The 17,212-nt window shown below is 45.3% G+C and overlaps 3 protein-coding genes and 1 long non-coding RNA gene across 4 annotated transcripts in view; 1 reads left to right on the forward strand and 3 right to left on the reverse strand.

The window, feature by feature from the left end:
• Positions 1 to 391: 391 nt before the first annotated feature.
• Positions 392 to 7,515, reverse strand: PSMC3 (proteasome 26S subunit, ATPase 3). The gene is made up of 12 exons (XM_053980105.1): positions 7,120 to 7,515; positions 6,911 to 6,991; positions 4,069 to 4,194; positions 3,234 to 3,338; positions 3,078 to 3,140; positions 2,487 to 2,624; positions 2,217 to 2,360; positions 1,844 to 1,992; positions 1,252 to 1,348; positions 958 to 1,103; positions 733 to 814; positions 392 to 611 (listed from the first exon to the last, which is right to left on the reverse strand). Exons 1-12 carry the CDS (start codon positions 7,417 to 7,419, stop codon positions 501 to 503), a joined length of 1,542 nt encoding a protein of 513 aa, XP_053836080.1. The 5' UTR covers positions 7,420 to 7,515; the 3' UTR covers positions 392 to 500.
• Positions 7,418 to 8,076, forward strand: LOC128808700 (uncharacterized). Its single transcript, XR_008437518.1, has 2 exons — positions 7,418 to 7,500; positions 7,873 to 8,076. It is a non-coding gene; the product is annotated as an uncharacterized LOC128808700 (long non-coding RNA).
• On the reverse strand, positions 7,472 to 17,131 carry RAPSN (receptor associated protein of the synapse). The gene is made up of 8 exons (XM_053980125.1): positions 16,916 to 17,131; positions 13,957 to 14,295; positions 12,580 to 12,738; positions 12,151 to 12,249; positions 11,932 to 12,054; positions 9,297 to 9,350; positions 8,505 to 8,704; positions 7,472 to 7,724 (listed from the first exon to the last, which is right to left on the reverse strand). Exons 1-8 carry the CDS (start codon positions 17,129 to 17,131, stop codon positions 7,652 to 7,654), a joined length of 1,263 nt encoding a protein of 420 aa, XP_053836100.1. The 3' UTR covers positions 7,472 to 7,651.
• Positions 14,235 to 17,212, reverse strand: part of CELF1 (CUGBP Elav-like family member 1) — a 67,802-nt gene continuing 64,824 nt past the window's right edge. The window contains exon 17 of the transcript XR_008437517.1: positions 14,235 to 14,295. The gene's annotated coding sequence lies outside the window, so the exon portion shown is untranslated. The remainder of the gene's footprint in view (positions 14,296 to 17,212) is intronic.

The following is a 17,212-nucleotide window of genomic DNA, read 5'->3' on the forward strand; positions in this document are numbered from 1 at the left end:
AGAGAGCTCACATACACGTACCAGCAACAGTGTTAAAGCTTCAAGAGTCAAGTTCAAGTGACAAAGTTAAAACATCGTTCATGTGTGAATTATGTTCACCCTTGCAAAGTGAGTGGTCAAAAGTTTCAAACTCTAACCAGGCTGTTCACTGGCTGCACAGGCAAAAACCGGGGATGCTGTCTGAGCTGCAGGTCAGCAATGTCACAGTACACTTACTGTAGTATAGCCTCTTGGTCCTCATGAGGAAGTATCAGAACAGGGTTTAATCCAATTCTGGCTGGAGGAGGGTCCAAAGGCAGCATGGTGGGCACAGTGGACAGGAGGCTTTTAGCATCCCTTTACACAGATGTAGAACCACCAAGCAAGGGCGACAGCCTCAACACACCATGGATTTGTTTTTAAAGGGAAAAAATGCTTTATTTTTTCCAGACAGAAAGTAAGTGATACAGTCCAGTCTATTCCTGTCCTCTGCCAAGGCCACAACTTTGACTGGGCAGGGATCAGGCATAGTACTGCAGATTGGCTTTTTTCTTTGCTTGAACCTCCAGGATTCCTTCCATGTAGTCCTCGTGGGTGAGCTCTGTAGCTCCACGGCGGAGGGCAATCATCCCCTGCCCAATGAGATGGTATTTAGAGAGGGAATGTGAGCACCACACAAGTTCCAAATAACTGCTCCATTCTAGCTTTCACATTTCCCTCCCATCAGTGCTATTCCTATGGAGGAATACTTACCGCTTCGACACACACAGCCTTGCACTGGGCTCCATTGAAATCATCTGTGCAGCGAGCCAGTTCCTCGTAGTTCACGTCAGGGCTGATATGAGCAAATGGGAAAAAAAGTCTGAGAACATGTACCAAACAGAAAAAGCAACGTAGGGAGTTTCCTCAGCCCCACAGTGAGCCCCCAACAAGTGACTGCCAACCACTTCTCAGCCCTGAGGTACCAGAAGGCCATACCTGACATTCATTTTGCGTGAATGAATCTGCATAATTCTGGCTCTGGCCTCTTCATTAGGCATTGGGAACTCAATCTTCCGATCTAATCGCCCAGAGCGGAGCAAAGCTGGGTCCAAGATATCAACCCGGTTGGTTGCAGCAATCACCTAAGCAGAAGTAGGATCATCAGTGTGAGGCACCTGGAAGACAGGCCTCTTCTCCCCGAAGATTCACCAAGCTTCTTCCCTGGACATTGTTTTCCATCCCCTGCTAGAGTGCCCTGGACCTCAGCAGCACTCCCTGATAGCTCCCAACCTTGACTTGTGTATTGGGCTGAAAACCATCAAGTTGATTAAGCAGCTCCAGCATAGTCCTCTGCACCTCCCGGTCACCGGCCTTCTCACTATCAAACCTGAGGGGAAACGAGTAAAACTATCAGTATGAACCTGACCACCCTCTGTCCCTATGTTTTTAATCACATCAAAACACAGAATGACTGCAGTTCATGCTCCTTGGCTGAGGTGTTCCAATTTTTTCCTTGAAACTACGGTCCTACCATGATGAGGACTGCAACTAGAATAAGTGTCAGGAGCACCTAAGACTTACTTAGTCCTTACAATGGGGCTTATGTTGTCCAGGCCCACATAGTAAATGAGGGTGAACATCTCCAGGTGCCTGCTGGAGTGATCAGAAAACAGTTTTATGCAGCAAAAGGCTATCAGACAGATCCCAAGTCTGACAAACTTTGCTCCTGAGTCCAAGGATTGTGGCAACTGCTATCCATCTGTGACTATGTTCACACTCTCTTTCTGAGTAAGCCATGCTTTAAAAGGCTCTGCTTATGTACACAGGCAAAGGAGGCTGCTAGGCAGTTCCCAAGAACTTTACAGCATGGACTACAGCTCACCTTTTAGTGCCAATGGCATCCAGTTCATCAATAAAGATGATGGAAGGAGCTTTTTCCTTTGCGAGAGCAAAAGCATCGCGTACCAGCTTTGCTCCATCACCAATGAACATCTGCACAAGTTGTGGACCTGCCAGCTTCAGGAACGTGGCCTGGGAAGTGAAAGAGAATCAATCCTAGGCCTCATTCCACAATAGGGTCACTTCTGAGTACTATAAGAAGCCCTTAATTAAAACAAGCAAGCAATCAAATAGACGAGAAAATCCCAGCCTTTGTAACACCAATTTGTGTGTATGACCTTCTTCCCCTGGAGGTGTTCTTACTCTTTGTCAGGTACTATTCTACAGCAGCACACACTTTCACAGGTTCCTTTTACCTTGGTCTGGGCAGCACATGCTCGAGCTAAAAGTGTCTTCCCTGTTCCTGGAGGCCCATACATAAGGACTCCTTTGGGTGGCTGTATACCCAAATTTTCAAATTTCTCCTTATGATTCATCGGCAAGACAATGGCCTCCACGAGCTACAACACAAGAAAAATATTAATACATAAAGCCATTCTTCTCCACAGATCCAGGCTGTCTGCTTTTGAGTTGAAGTTCAAAGATGCTGTCCTCAGTCACACCAGAAACTATACACAAAGTATCACCTCTTGGATTTGTTTATCCAGCCCGCCGATGTCACTGTACTGCTCCGTGGGCCTCTCATCCACCTCCATGGCCTTCACCCGTGAATCATACTCAGTAGGCAGAGTCTCCAGGATCAAGTAAGAGTCTTTGTTCACCCCCTGTAAAAACAAGTCCTTTGCTTTTAATAGGTTCCCTCAGATAGCACTTAATAAACATGCAATCAAAGCTGATTTACTAGACCTCAAGGTTGCAGGAATAACCAGCTTTGACACTGGCATTCATCAAACCACCCCAGCTTGGCAGAGTGGACAATGTTACGGTCACATTTTAAATGAGTGGTCCAGTTTATTTACAATAAAAAGACAGGGTTTAAAAAACTTACTAAGTGGTCTCTAAACTTTCAGCATCTAATTGTATGTATAAAAGACACACAGCCCAAACTGCTTTTCTTTACTACAAATCTAACTGAACCCATAATACCTATCTATGAAAATTTTAGTAGAGAAATGGTCTTGGGGAAATCTGGACAGATTTGTCTTCTTTCTTAAAGGCAAGACATGCACAATTTTCTGGCCACCATCATATCCAGCTATCACAATAGTATCACTCACCACCAGATCTCCAGGCTTCAACTTCTCAGCATCAACCAACCCAATAACAGGCAGGAAATATGTCTGTAAAAAGAAATCAGAGTGAGCAAAATCAGATATACCAGGAGAAGATCCTTTGCATCATTCCTCACACCTGGTTGGGCACATGGGTCTTACCTGACGTGTAGAGGTCTTGATCACAGCACACTTGCCCTTTCTCTGGGAATCCAAGTCAATGTTTGCTCCATCCTCCTCCTGGTCATTTGGGTCAACATCCAGTAGCTGAAAACCAGAGTGAAAGAGTTCATAACAATGTAACCAGGCGAGCAGGATGACCCCAGGATTAATGCTTCTAACATACATGCATTGGAAGAAATAAAACTTTCCATCATCCATCAGCAGTAGAATCCTGAAAGCATTAAAGCTCTCTTGTAAAAATTGATTTCTTACTTTCCTTATGAAGCAGCACAGAATAGTGCATAGAAAGACATTACAAAATTCAGAACAAAGTAGTAGCTAATGGCACTGATTCCTTCTCCCATACAGCAGCTCACATTAAGGCTTAAGCTCATTAAGTTTTAAAAGAGTAGTACAAAGCAATCCCATTTTTAATAGCAAACTATCAGCATTCTTTTTCCTATCATCAGAATTACTGAATTACAAAAAGAATGTGATAGACTAACAGAGTCACAGCCTTTCATTCACTGTTTCACAAGTTTCAGAGAGCATGCGTTCAATTTCAGATGCTCAAGTTTATGCTCAGAAGGGCTGTGCCACCCTCTGATGCTTGTTAAGTACAGATGAACAGTACCCAAAGCCTAAGGAACGACCCAGAGAACAAGTGGGCAAGAGACGTGCACTTAAAACCAACAGAAAAACCTGAAAGTCCTGGCACTGGCAGCATTGGTAGTCTGAGAGTACTCCATCCAGGTCTTGGATCCCTGATGAGTTCCCTGCCACAATAAATTGCACACACTTCTCATATCACTATGTAAAAGCTCACCATCCTCACCTCAATAACATTGGAGACAAGGTATGGCAGGGTTTTATTCACTTTGATCTTTTCACTGTTTTCTTTGATCTTGTCTTTCATGGCCTGAAGCTCATGGGTCACTCTCAGTACCTCACTCTTCATGATCTGCAATTGGAACACAGAAGAAAGAAAAAGGAATAGTGTCAGAAAACTGAGGCAAGATCAAATTAATAGATTGTTCCAAAAGCAAATGGTTACAGAAATCTAAGTCTGAGGAATAAAAGGAAACGTAATATAAAAAAAAAAGCAAAGCCAGTGAATTAGCCAAAATTTGTTAGGAATCGAGGCTACACAGTCCATTCTGGTCTCCAACTAATCAATAACCCCAAATAATTTCTTCCCAGTGTCACTTGGTAGCCTCAGCCTAATCAGTGCAACAGCTTACAGGGTTGCAATGTAACCTACATAACAATATGGCCCAGATATGGCAACTGTGGTTTGGTTTGGATGTGATCTTTTAATATATACAGATACACAACTATATATACACACCTATTTTAGTTATGTTTTTGCAAGGTGGTTGGAACTAGATGATCTTTAAGGTCCTTTGCAACCCAAACCATTCTATGATTCAGCCTGGAGAAGAGAGGGCTCCAGGAAGACCTCGTGGTGGCCCTTCTGTATTTAAAGCTGTCTTGTAAGAAAGATGGGGACAGACTTTTAGTAAGACCTGTTGCAACAGGACAAGGGGTATGGGTTTTAAACTTCAAAAGGGTAGATTTACACTAGATATAAGAAATTTTACAGTAACAACAGCAAAACACTGCAACAGGTTGCCCAGAAACATGGTGGATGCCCCATCCCTGCAAACATTCAAGACCAGGTTAGACAGGGCTCTGAGCAACCTGGTCTAGTTAAAGACATCCCTGCTTATGGCAGGAGTTGGCCTTTAAAGGTCCCTTCCAAACCAAACTATTCTATGATTCTATGATCGTACTAACTGTAAGGAAAAAGAAACCTCTAAGAAAGAAAATTCTGTACTCCCCATCCAACAGTGAGTACATTTACACCCAACACAGATGTCTGCAGTGCTGTCTGGCTGACACTGACAGGCCTTTTCCTCCCTTTCCTGGTTAGTCACACAGAGTGCAAATACACACTTTGTGATCCCCACTGAAGTGACTGGAACACCAAGAGATCTCAGGAGACCTGGTCACACCTGAATTGGAATGTGATTCTGTTCAATGGGGAAATCCACTCTTCAATAAGAAACTATCTTTTTAAAAGTCTTTATGCCTAAGCATAATACTGTGCTATAACACATTCACAGGACAGAACTGTTACAGGAGCCAATACAGAATCTGTTAAATAAAAATGCAAAAAACTTAATAAATTTGATTTAATAGAACAGTCTAGAAAACATTCAAGGAAAAGTGCCTGAAGGGAAAGTTCTGACAAACATTTTGCAATTATAATGCTCTTACTATAAAATGAAGAAGGCTACTTCTACTCCTTACTGTATTCTGCAATTTAAAAATAAGGCACATATTTACCTTTACTGTCTTTAAAGAATAATAAAGGACATTAGTAAGTCAAAATTACTTGTGGAGCCTGAAGCAGTATAGGATGAAGTTACTCTGTAGAATTTATGAAATATTTTATCTCAATACTGCTAACACTGGGCAGCAAACATTCTAAATTGGTAAGTGCTCTTTTATGCAAAACACGTCTATCTCAAGACAGGTCTATCTGTTTAACATCTTCATGAATGAACAAGCAAGGGGATGGAATGTTTTCTCATTGTGTTTGCAGATGACACCAAATTGGGGGCCATAGTCTCTGCGTTCAAAGGCAGAGCTGCCACACAGAAACCTTACAAAAAACGAGGACACGTGTAAAGCCCCGCCGCAGGGAGGGAAGTGCATCTTGCAGTGACACATGCTGGTGACTGTCTGGCTGAGGAATGGACCTGGGGGTCTCCATAAGACAATAAAATGAACAGGAGCCAGCAATATGTCCTGACAGCAAGGGTGGCAAACAGCATCCTGGGCTGTACTATCAGGACTGCAGGCAGACCGCAAGTGTTCGGTCCCCTTTATTCGATACTTTTAGATCCTACCTAGAGCACTCAGTCTAGTTTTGGTGTCCCCCCCCTTTCCCCCCCCCCCCCCCCCATACGGCAAAGACATGGATAAACTGGACTGAGTTCAGCACAGGGCTACCAAGATGGCTGGGGCCTGGAGCATGGGCCCTCCTGAGGGAGGTGGGTTTGTTCACCTAGAGAACAGAACAGCTGGGGAAAGAGGTATCAAAGAGACTGAACCAGACACTTCACAGGAGTACACAATGGGCAGATGAAATAACAAAGACTGAAACAGGTGTGGCTCAGACTGTAGCAAAGCAGTGCAGTATGTGTCTTTAAAGGCTTTCAAGCTCCAACCAGACAAAGCCCTGAGTAGCTTTATCAGGGTTTATCAGGGTTATGGCTGACCCTGCTTTGAGAAGGAGTTTGGCCTGGAGGTCTGCTCAAATCCCTTTCAACCTGAATTACCCAAAGATCCTACCTGACTGAGGCCACAGAACAGACTTCCTTCTCCCTTCTGCCTACCAGGCAGGGAGGGCCTGTGTAACTTTAGCTAAAGCATCCATGGCTGCGACGAACAGCCGCCCCCTCAGCTTCCTCGTGTCGACGCTTTTCCAGTGATTCTTCCCTACCTTCGTGGTTCAGTACTCGTCAATCTGCTGTTTAACCGTGTTCAATTTTTTGCTGTCCCCGTGGCTGTGCTAACCCGCCCGCCGCGAACAACAGCAGCACAGAGCTCCCGGGAGGGCGGCCCGGCCCGGCTTCGCTCCCCGGCCCGGCGCGGCCCCCGGCCGCTACCTTGATCTCGCTGTCGAGGAGGCGGGTGCGCTGCACGATCTCCTCCGTGGACATCTTCAGCACCTCCTCGCCGACGCCGTCCTGCGGGGTCACAACGGCAGCGTTACCTTCAGCCCAGCCCGCGGCTCGCCCCGGCCCCGCCGCCCCCGGTCCGGCCCCGCCGCCCCCGGTCCGGCCCCGCCGCCTCCGGCCCGGCCCCGGTCCCTCACCTCCGACTCATCCCACACCGACGCCATCTTTCCGCCGGCCCGCAGGCGCGCGCACGGCGCGGCGGGTTCGGGGCGGCAGATTCCGCACCGCGGCTTCCCGGCGGCGCAGGGCGGGGACAGCGCCACGGGCGGGACGTGCGGCCCGGGGGTTCCGCGCACCCTCCTCTCCCCCGGCGCTGCCGCCGCAGCCCCAATCGCGGTCCCCGCCGCCCGCGGCCGTGCCGAATCTGCCGGCGGGGCGGGGAGCGGCGGCGGGTCACGTGCCGCCCCAAACCTGCTGAGTGATGGCGGCGGCGCCATCGCGGGGCGGGGCGCGGGCGGTGCCCGGAGCCCGGCGCTGGCGGCAGACGGGGCGGTCTCCCGGAGAAAGCCTTTATTACAGTCAGTGCCCGTACACAGTTGCGAGGGGGAAGGGAGCGGGGCCGCGCGAGCGGGTCAGCCCCGCGTAGGAGAGGCCGAGGACGCCCCCGCCAGGCACAGCCCGAGGGGGCCCGGGAGCGGCTCCGTCCGTCCCCGGCCGAGCCCTGGGCGGTCAGACGTAGCCGGGCTTCACCGACAAGCGGCGGCAGTTGGGGCAGCCGCGGGTCCCGTTGGTCTGGAGGCACCTGCAACGGGAGGAGGTCGGGTCGGGGGGGCTCTCCGCGCCCGGAGGCTCCCCCAGGGCGGCTCCACGGCTATTGTACGCCACAGAGCTGTTCCCCGCGGGCCCTCCCGCCACGGGCAGAGACTGCATCTCTTTCCCATCCCTTCCAGAGAGGCACTTCGGCAAATTCCTGTACAAAAGTTTGTTCCTGTACTGCTGGAGACAAGTCCACAGAGCTCATCGGGCATATCTCACTGCCCAGTAGTTTGATGCTAATTCTGGTGTCAATGTGAGACTTTGTTACTAAATTCTTAGTTTTCAGAGTGTTTTGTAACACTCGTGTTTCTGCTACAATAAAATGATGGTGCAGCTAACTTCTTTCATGGCAGTATCATGGTAAGTCTGAACAACTTCTTCAGCTCTGTGTGCCACTAGCCAAGGGAGAAAGTGAGGGGAGTCAGGAAAAACCCAAACTGCCCGTGGGAGTGAAGAACTGATTCCCCAGGAGGAATCAAATAAGAATCTGTGAACTGAGTTGACCACCTACAAAGTGATGACATCAGTGAATAATTATTTAGAGGACAAGTGGGAGTGTGATGGGTATGATGGCTAAATCTCACCCTCCAAGGCTGTGAGACTCTTAGCACTGCAATGGGATTCTGCAAGGCAGGATCAAGACAAAGGTAAGCAGTAATCAAGACAAAGACCTGTGGAACAGCATGCATAGGACTACTCTGGGCATAAGCAGCTCTTTCCTGTGACTAATGTCATGACAATCATTTTAGTACTTCCAGCTAATTACTTCAAGTGGAAGAAGTGGGAGCAAGGTAGTGCCTGGAGCTGGTTGTTCTTTTCCCCAATGGACTCTCCACACATGCCACAGTACAGCTCCATCTCCTCCACACATTCATGGAACTTCACTACATGGTCACGCAATTCTTGCTGCTGCTCCTTCGTGCGATAAATCCTTTCACACAGGCAGTGGAGCTTCAGCAGGCCGAGCTGCACGTGAAGGACAGAAACATAAGACAAGTGAACAACAGGGTGAACACAGATCAGAAACAGGAGTGGGAATGCCACAGCCCCATCAGCCAGCTGGAGAAACATCAGCAGGCTCAACAATTCCTGTCATTAACCCTTCTTGTTTGTGTCACAAAAGGTAAGACCAGGTTTGAGACTCTCAGCAGCTCTTCCACTCATGGTTTCCCTGAGCTACCTCTGACATACAGTATTTCACTTTCCTTTGCCTCCAGCCAGCACACAGTTCAGCAGCTGTTCAGGGCAAAAATGTTTTTCAGGAAGAGACCTCTAATCCTCTAGTTCTCTGCCTGTTTCACACCCCATTTTCACTGCTTCCCATTCTCCTTTGCCTATCCCATTGTGACTCCTCACTCACTTTTCAGACTTGCAAACTGATGATTATCTGTGCAACTGCCCACAACCATACACTTCCTGACAAAGGAAATCCTAAACACTCACTGGTTAATAGGAATGCTAATGAGCAACAACAAGCCTGGATAATTCAATGTTTCGCATCATATATTGCCTGACACAAGACTATGAAGAGTGCTGAAAATAAGCTGCAGGATCCTACCTTGTTGCCTAGTCCCTCTGCCAGCTCCTGTGCCTTTTCAATGCTCTCCAGAGCCTGTGAATTGAGAGCAATGGTCGTTAGTTCTCAGTCAAATATATGAAAAACAGGCTTGTATGAATGTCCTATGAGAATTATTTTAAAAAAGAGGTAAAGAAGTACAGAGTAAAATTTGGATTAACAAGTATCCTTGCAACACTGGAGAATCAAAAAAGCTTTTTCTGGGAGGGCAGATTTCCCTCCCCTCCCAAAAGTTAATCCATGAGAAAAGGTTGGTTTCTGAAAGACCACAAGTAATGCAAGAGCTACATTTCTGTCACAGACACTCAGTGTCAGTGTTGGCAGAAGCTGGTCCCCAAGCAGAGAGAATAGAGACTTATTTAAACTCAGTCCCACATGCTCATTTGGGGCTGGGATGGAGCACTAGCAAAGCAAGCCTTGTCCCCATCCTACCTTGAAGGCTCAATAATTGTTGGGTAACTTCAATTTCACTTGTATCAGAGGTGAGGAAAGGGATCACCAGCACCAATACACCACACTCATCCATTTTTTTCCCTGCTGTTCATATATCCACCTTGCCTTACTTACACATGGTGTGATGTAGGAGTGTTCTGGTATCCATTTTTAAGATCTGAAGGAAATATTTAGCATAGCAGCTGTCATACCAAATGACTCCCTACTTTCATCTAGATGTCACAGTGTTCCTTGCTGTTCTGATAATTAGTCTCTCTTTTCCAGAGCTATTGAGATCTGCTTCCTATTTGTCCAAGGGGAAGAAGAGGTCTCCCTTGTGATGCAGTAGTTTTCAGGAGGAACATTATAAAATTTCTACCCTACAATTTGGCGTTACTGCTATTGTAGGAGGAGAGGACCAGATGAGATGGAAAAAAAAGTGCTGTGAATGCAGAGGAGATAGCATTAGACTTGTGGTGGCAGCAACAGCCTAGGATAATGAAATGGTAGGAGAGGGAAGCAGGAACTAAAGGCCAGCAGGGAGAACATAACTGGGAACTGTGCTTAGGAAGACTGAGTGTGTACTGGAAACTCCTGAAATTAATGACTGTGAAAAAGAATCAAAGTGAAATGTGTGGGGTAGGGGAAAAGATGTTGACAAGTCTAGGAGACAGTTTGTCTTGGACAGGAATATGAGACTGCACAAGAATGAGGGCAAGCAAGCTGTGAACAGCCTGTGAGGATCTGGAATAGCATTGATTACATTACATGCAAATGAAATGGACTAACTGGCCAAAGAGACTGGGAAGATGGAGGAAGCTTGAGCAAAAATAGGGAATCTGCAAGTGGAAAGTCAGCAAATTGCTTTACTAAGTAACTGATATATAGGGATGAGTAGCATGAGAAATGGAAACTGGGCCTGGCAAGTTGAAGAACAGGCTTGGTGAATATTCAGGGATGTGACATCTAAGGAGGTCACATTTGGTCAACAGACATAAGGTTCCTGACCCAGCAGGGCAGACTTCTCTCTAATGCCTGGAACAGAATACAAGATTCCTCCACTTTCTTCTTCTGTGGGATTTGGTGAGATTGGAATTCTGTGCAAAACCCTCATCATGTTCTTACAAGTGAGAGCTGCTTGATATCACAGTGGCTTGACACAGAATCAGTGAATGGAAGAGTTTGATGAGTGCTCTGAATATTCTCTCCTGCAGAGGACTACCTGCTGTGTCCTGTCCCGTTCTTTTGATACTGAACTAACTTTTCAAGTCCATAGTTTCTTATCTCATTGCTAACACTGTGTTTACTTACTGAGATTGAGCAGTGTGTCTCACCCAGCTGATTCCCTGATGGGGGCACTCAGACCCTGAACTTGTCTATTCTGACATATACTGGACATACGAAGCATCTGGGATGCTTCATTTGAGCTAAAATTCTTGGTGTCTCAGTATGAGTGATAAGAGTGAATTTTCATCATATTTAGACCCAACCAGCATCTTGATGTGGTACTGTGCACAGTTGTTCAGAGCTAGTTCAGGGCTAACCTTTGAGCATTTAATTCTGTGGGTGAGTAATGTGCTGCCGTGCAATGTGCTGCATCTAGTGCAGTCTGGACTTTAACACACATACACACTGCTTAAGCATTTTCAAAATAAGTAACTTCACCCCTTTGTTCTATATTGACTGGTTGTCTATCCCCAAATAAATTCCCGCTCTCATTCCTCTGTTTCACATCAGAGTTTACAGACCGTCAAAGTTTCTCCAGAAATTTTATGCCACATTTGCCTGCAAAGCACATGGTGGAGCTGTAGAGCTGTCTAAATATCATTAGCACATCAATGAGCTTAGTCATATAACCAAAAAGTAAGCAGGGGAATATATTTCAGAGCATAAGGCTTCCTTCCTCCAGTGCTGGTTTCTCAGCATAGAGCTTAAAAGTCATGAGGATTGACTAATGAAGCAATTATGTAATTTAGCAGTCTGACTCAGAATGGATGTTCCTACCATTAGTTACAAATTCCTGGCTGAGAGAGACCATTCAGAGAAATATAACTCTACAAGCAACGGACCCCGTTGGTAGAACCAAGGGGGTACAGGTCTCTTCTGAACTGTACCCTCACCACCATGCAGTACAAGACTATAATCTTGTCCTACAAACCTCTGTAGAAACAAGTTTGCAACTGACCTTGTCCAGCTCCTTTTGAATCATCCAGCACTTAGTCACTCCTAGTAGCACCTGGATCAGGCCCAGGCGGTTTCCAATCTCTGTCATGATGCTCATGGAAGAATCATACCGAGGGAAAGCTGTCTGCAGAAGCAGGGAGGAAAACACATGTTTTGCTATGAACTGCTTTTCATGCCCTCTTGCTATTCCCCCATCCTTCCTGGCAGGAAGGAACTGTACCTGCACGTCCCTACGACTGCGATGGATATCTGCAAAGCAGAGCAGACACAGTGCTTGCAGCGGCCGGTCACCATGCTGCAGGGCAATCTTCATGGACTCCTGAAAGAAATTGCCTCTGGTCAGTAGAACAGCTTGTTCCTGGTTCAAAACAGCAAGGCTGGGACTTTGCACTCCAGCCACTGAAAGCTCAGCTCCAAAGAAGTGGCACCATCTTTTAAGGCAAGGAGAAAACTTTTCGCATGTTCCTAACCAAGGGCCATTCATAGACCCAAATTCTGAAGGCCTCTGGGCTACAGAAACCACAGCTCTAAGACTGGAAGGCAGCAGGAAGATCTAGAGTCAAGTGTGAATGGCAGGGTATCTCTCTTGCTCCAGTCCCGTGGCAGGATGCCCTGGCAGAGCCCCCCCAGCTCTGCCCGTGCCCTGTACCTCACAGCAATCCATGGCGTCTGCCAGGCGCCCCAGCTTCCGATAGGCCACGGCCATGTGGTACTGGCTCATGGCACGGTACTTCAGGCTCCAGCCCTTCCCGTAGTCATTCACCAGTTCAGCAGCTTTACATGGGAAAAACAAGGCTTTCTCATAGTCCTGTAAGGCACACAAGCACACAGACAGCAGTTACAGCAAAAATAAAGCAGAAAGGAGAAGGAAAAGGCCCAGCTACCTTTTATTTACTAACACTGCAATAGTTACCAGATTTCTGTATATCTTTAACTCATGCTGCTCCTCTTCCATGTGCAGTATTTCAGTGGATATCAAATTGTGAAAGATGGAATTGCCATATACTGAATTCTTATTATTCTCTGGGTTCAGGACACTGGGACAATGACCAAGCAAAGGAATTTGATGTAGTATGCCATTAACTTTATTCTGCAGGAACCATTTGCCCTCCTCTAAAAGCAAAGGCTGAAAACTTTCTCTGCTTTTACATCATCTCTACTTGTAACATCTACGTGGAGCCTTCATTTTCTCTAAACGGTGAATTTGGATCTCCAAGAAGCTCATTATCCATCATTGCAGGAAAGAGAAACTCCTGGCCTCATCAAATTCACAATAAATAATAATACATTTTAAACATATTTTTTTTTGCATTAAAAGCATGTTAGAAATAAATCTTATTTTACAGTAATTATGTAAGTTATATTAATATATAAAATCATTCTGAAGTAAGTTATATGAGACTGCAGAAGTGAAAAAGTCCTTAATTTTTTTTAATTCTCCACAATACAGAAAGGAAACCACAGCTTCTCAAATTTCCTTTCTCCCTTATTTCACACCTGAAAAGTATTCAGCACAATGTTATTTTCTTTATTTTTGGTCACCACACTTCATGTGATGATCTTCTGTGAGTGAAGAAATCAAGACTTTGTGAGAAAAACCTATTTTTTGCTGTTTGTATCAGAAGTTAGAATTGGCAAATCACCCCTGTGCTCTGTCCCTGCCTGGTTTTACCTACAGCTGCTTGCTGGCAGCTATTTGCCTACAATAGTGGTAGAAGTAGAGAATCCATGGGGTTTGGCTGCCAGCCCTGTGTCTCTGATGTGATCTTCTTTGAAGCTAAGTTTGATCTTTTCAACACACATATTCACAGCTGCTTCTGCTGTGCTGTGTAAACATGACACTAATCCTCCCATCCTTATTGTGGAGGAGAGTACTCCATTTGGATTTTACAAAGGGATTTTAGCTTACAATGCTCTCTCAGTACTTCACTTCCTATAGGAAAGACAAAGGCTGTAATTCACGTGATTTCCAATGCTTCCCTGAATCTGTGGGGCAATCACCCTCCTGTCCCTTAGGTTACTGTACCTTTATCTGGGTGTAAAAGTTCCCGAGGCTGCAGCAGACTCGACACTCCAGCATCTTGTCATCGTTGTTGTGTGCGTAGCGTAAAGCTTTCTCAAAGCACTCCAAAGCCTTCTGGAAAATGCTGAGGCCCAAGAAGGCATTGCCCATGCTGAGGCTCACCTGGCCGTTCAGCTGCATGCTCACAGTGGTACCCTGCATGTTCAGGCACGTCTTACAGTAAGAGATTGTTTTCTGGAATTCACAGAGTTTCTCATTGCTGCGAGCCAGGTTTAGGTAGCTCTCTGTAAGGAAATCTGGGTCTTCCAGCTCCCGTGCTGTGTCAATCTGGACCACTGCAAACTTTTGAGTAGAGAAGATAGTGTTTACAAAAGTGTGTAGTTTCTTTAAATACAGCTCAAGCCCCCACAGAGTAGCATCCTGTACTGGAGAAGAGGGTTGTCTCTGACCAGGGCAGACAAGGCCATCAGCACATGGAGAAGCATTGTATGCACTGAGCAGTTATCTGGTGGTTTAAAAGGCCTATGAAGACCCAGAAGAAACCTCTCCCCCTCTTCACACAGTCTCTGGGCAGGGAAGATGAACTAGGCTGGCAGTAAGGGGAAAATAGCTGTTAAATGGCCCTAAAGAGAAGCTGGTGAAGCAGGAAACATCTGAAACAACACAGTTCTGTTTTCTTTCACTCCGTGTAATGTATCCCACTTTCTCTGGAATTCCTAAACTATTAAAATACTCTATTAATAGAAGAAAGTAAGCTACTTCTTTAATGATTTTCTACTAACAAATTGCAGCCTCAATATTGACAGTTTTAGTTCTATAACCTCCAGGATTTGATGAATACTATTCTCTTAAATGAAGTCTCTTTCAGGCGGCAAACTTTTCTAAGCAGTAACTCTTATGTTTTGTGATGAAGCAAGCACATTGCTGGCTTGATTTAGTATCAGTAGCAAAGGTAAGTAGTTGGCAATTTTCATTAGACATTCTCAGTTAGGATTATGGAAGGCAAATTCCAAAGGAATCAATTACTTCCTTTTTATATCGTGGCTACACATAATAATTTAGGCTACTAGAACATTTTACATCCTTTGGAAACAAAAAAAAAAAACCCAAATAAAAAACCACACACACAAAACCCCCCAAAAAACCAACAAAACAAAACAAAACCACACAAAAAACCCCCACAAACAAACCCCCCAAAAAACCAAACCAAAACAAACAAAAAAACCAAAAAAACCCCAAACCCAAACAAAGCCCCCAAACATCACCAACCATAAATTGTGTACATTGAGTTTGTAATTATCTTCTCAGTTTCATTACAGTTTAGGAAAGCTTTTATGTGGACTCAGTGATGCACACTAGCTCATGCTTCCCCACATTCCCTTAACTTTGTACAAGTTCTTCAGCATTTCCTGATTGCCACAGCCTCTTCTCTTGGTGTGAAGTAATTTTTCCTCTCCAAAAGAGGTTGAGCATCACAACTGTTCTTAAATCACTTTTTATTTCATGCCTTTAATTCTGACCCTTTTTGTCCTGATATTTCCTCTCTCAATGGCTTATTGTTAAAGTTCTCCTTTCTCTATCCTTTGATCAGTTGCTGTGTAAAATTTCAGTTTGACTGAAGCCATTTTTCCTTCCTAATACTGTGAAGAACTAAAATTCACCAACTCTGATCCCACTTTCTCTTCTCTTCTCAGGTAAGGAATTATGTTTGGGTATACTAAGCTCACTCCTTTGCCTTTTTTTTTTCTCCATGAAGTCTTCAGTATTTCCTTCAGGTAGCTACAGTCTGCTGTTTTTGCCAGCACCTAATTTCACACCACTTAACAGAATTGTTTGTTTTCAAATGTTTTCCTAGTGTATTAATACCTCTCCTTTCTTCTTCATCCTAAGTATTTGGTTTCAATATAGGGCTTTGACATGTACATGGCTTTATCAGTAAGGTGTACCCCTCTCCCCACTCCAATTCCAAACAGAGCTACAAAAAACTTTTCAATGAGATGTAGACACCCCTTTCATATTTTGCTCTAAATGCTTATAATAGCCAGTCTAGCAAGAGGCAACCCAAAACATCAGGACAAGAATATCAAAGCCTTTTAGTAAGACCCTATTTCAGGCTGGGATAGTTTCTTAAGACTATTACAACACTCTCTTGCCTTGTCTTACAGATTCTTGAGCTGCTCTCCCAAATGCTGCCTGCTGCTTTCTGTACACATGCTCTTTCTTCTCAGATCACACACCAGCTTCTTTTTATTCATTTAATTAAACTGTTTATCCTCATGTGCTTGAAATGTAACTTCAGCTGCTTGTTACCACTTTTCCATCAAGCCCCATATCCTTCCTTCTTTCTTCCATACTGTCCTGACAACTGGAAGCTGCTCTCTGACCTCAACTGTGAGACATCTGGGATGTCCCAATTACCTCACCAAAACAGCATCTTCTTTTCCCTCTTAATCAGCCCCCTGGCGAACAAATAATTGCAATTAGAAAACCCCCATATAAGGTCTGTATTAGATATCAGCCAGAAGCTGAACAAGATAACAGATTTGTCTCCACAAGATCAATACTTATTCTACAGAATCCACTTGGAGTTCTACTTTTATGCTGACATACACACTGTAAACAACTTGTGGACAAAGGCTCTGTTCTCATATCTGTTCCTGGAGCCTGATAACATGGTGTGCCTGTATGTGGGAAATAATCAAGACAGCTTCCCATGAATAACTGGAGAACTTAAATAACCCAGGAATCCTGATGAACCAGACCCAGTGAAAAATCATATTCTGTGTATCTTGTGGGCTGAAGCTCTTGGTGAGCACAGTGATTACAGCAGCCCAGAACATGCACTCAATAGCTGCTATTTTCTGTTACACACAAAACACCCCCCACTTCAGGTTCTGATCTCCAGCCACATTCCATCGTGGGTGCGACACAATGGCATGCATTCATCTCCAGTTCACCTTACCTTCAGCATGTCTTTGTATCTGCCCATCTCTGCATGAGCAGTGATGAGGCAACCCAAAACCCGAAATCTGCCAGCAGGATCCGCAGACTTCTCCAAAACCCTCATCCAGACTCGCAGGGCCTTTTCAGTCTGGTTAGACTGGTAAAGATGGAGTCCTTTCTCTATCTGTTGCTTTGTCTGGTCCTGACCCATCTCCCATGGATTAAAAAGCCTCATACACTAACCTCTAAGGATAGCAAAAAGGATGTGCTTACAAGAGAACACAACGTAAAATGCCCCACTAGAAGAGGGCAGGTT

The sequence above is a fragment of the Vidua macroura genome, chromosome 6, assembly GCF_024509145.1.
Source record: "Vidua macroura isolate BioBank_ID:100142 chromosome 6, ASM2450914v1, whole genome shotgun sequence".
NCBI lineage: Eukaryota > Metazoa > Chordata > Aves > Passeriformes > Viduidae > Vidua > Vidua macroura.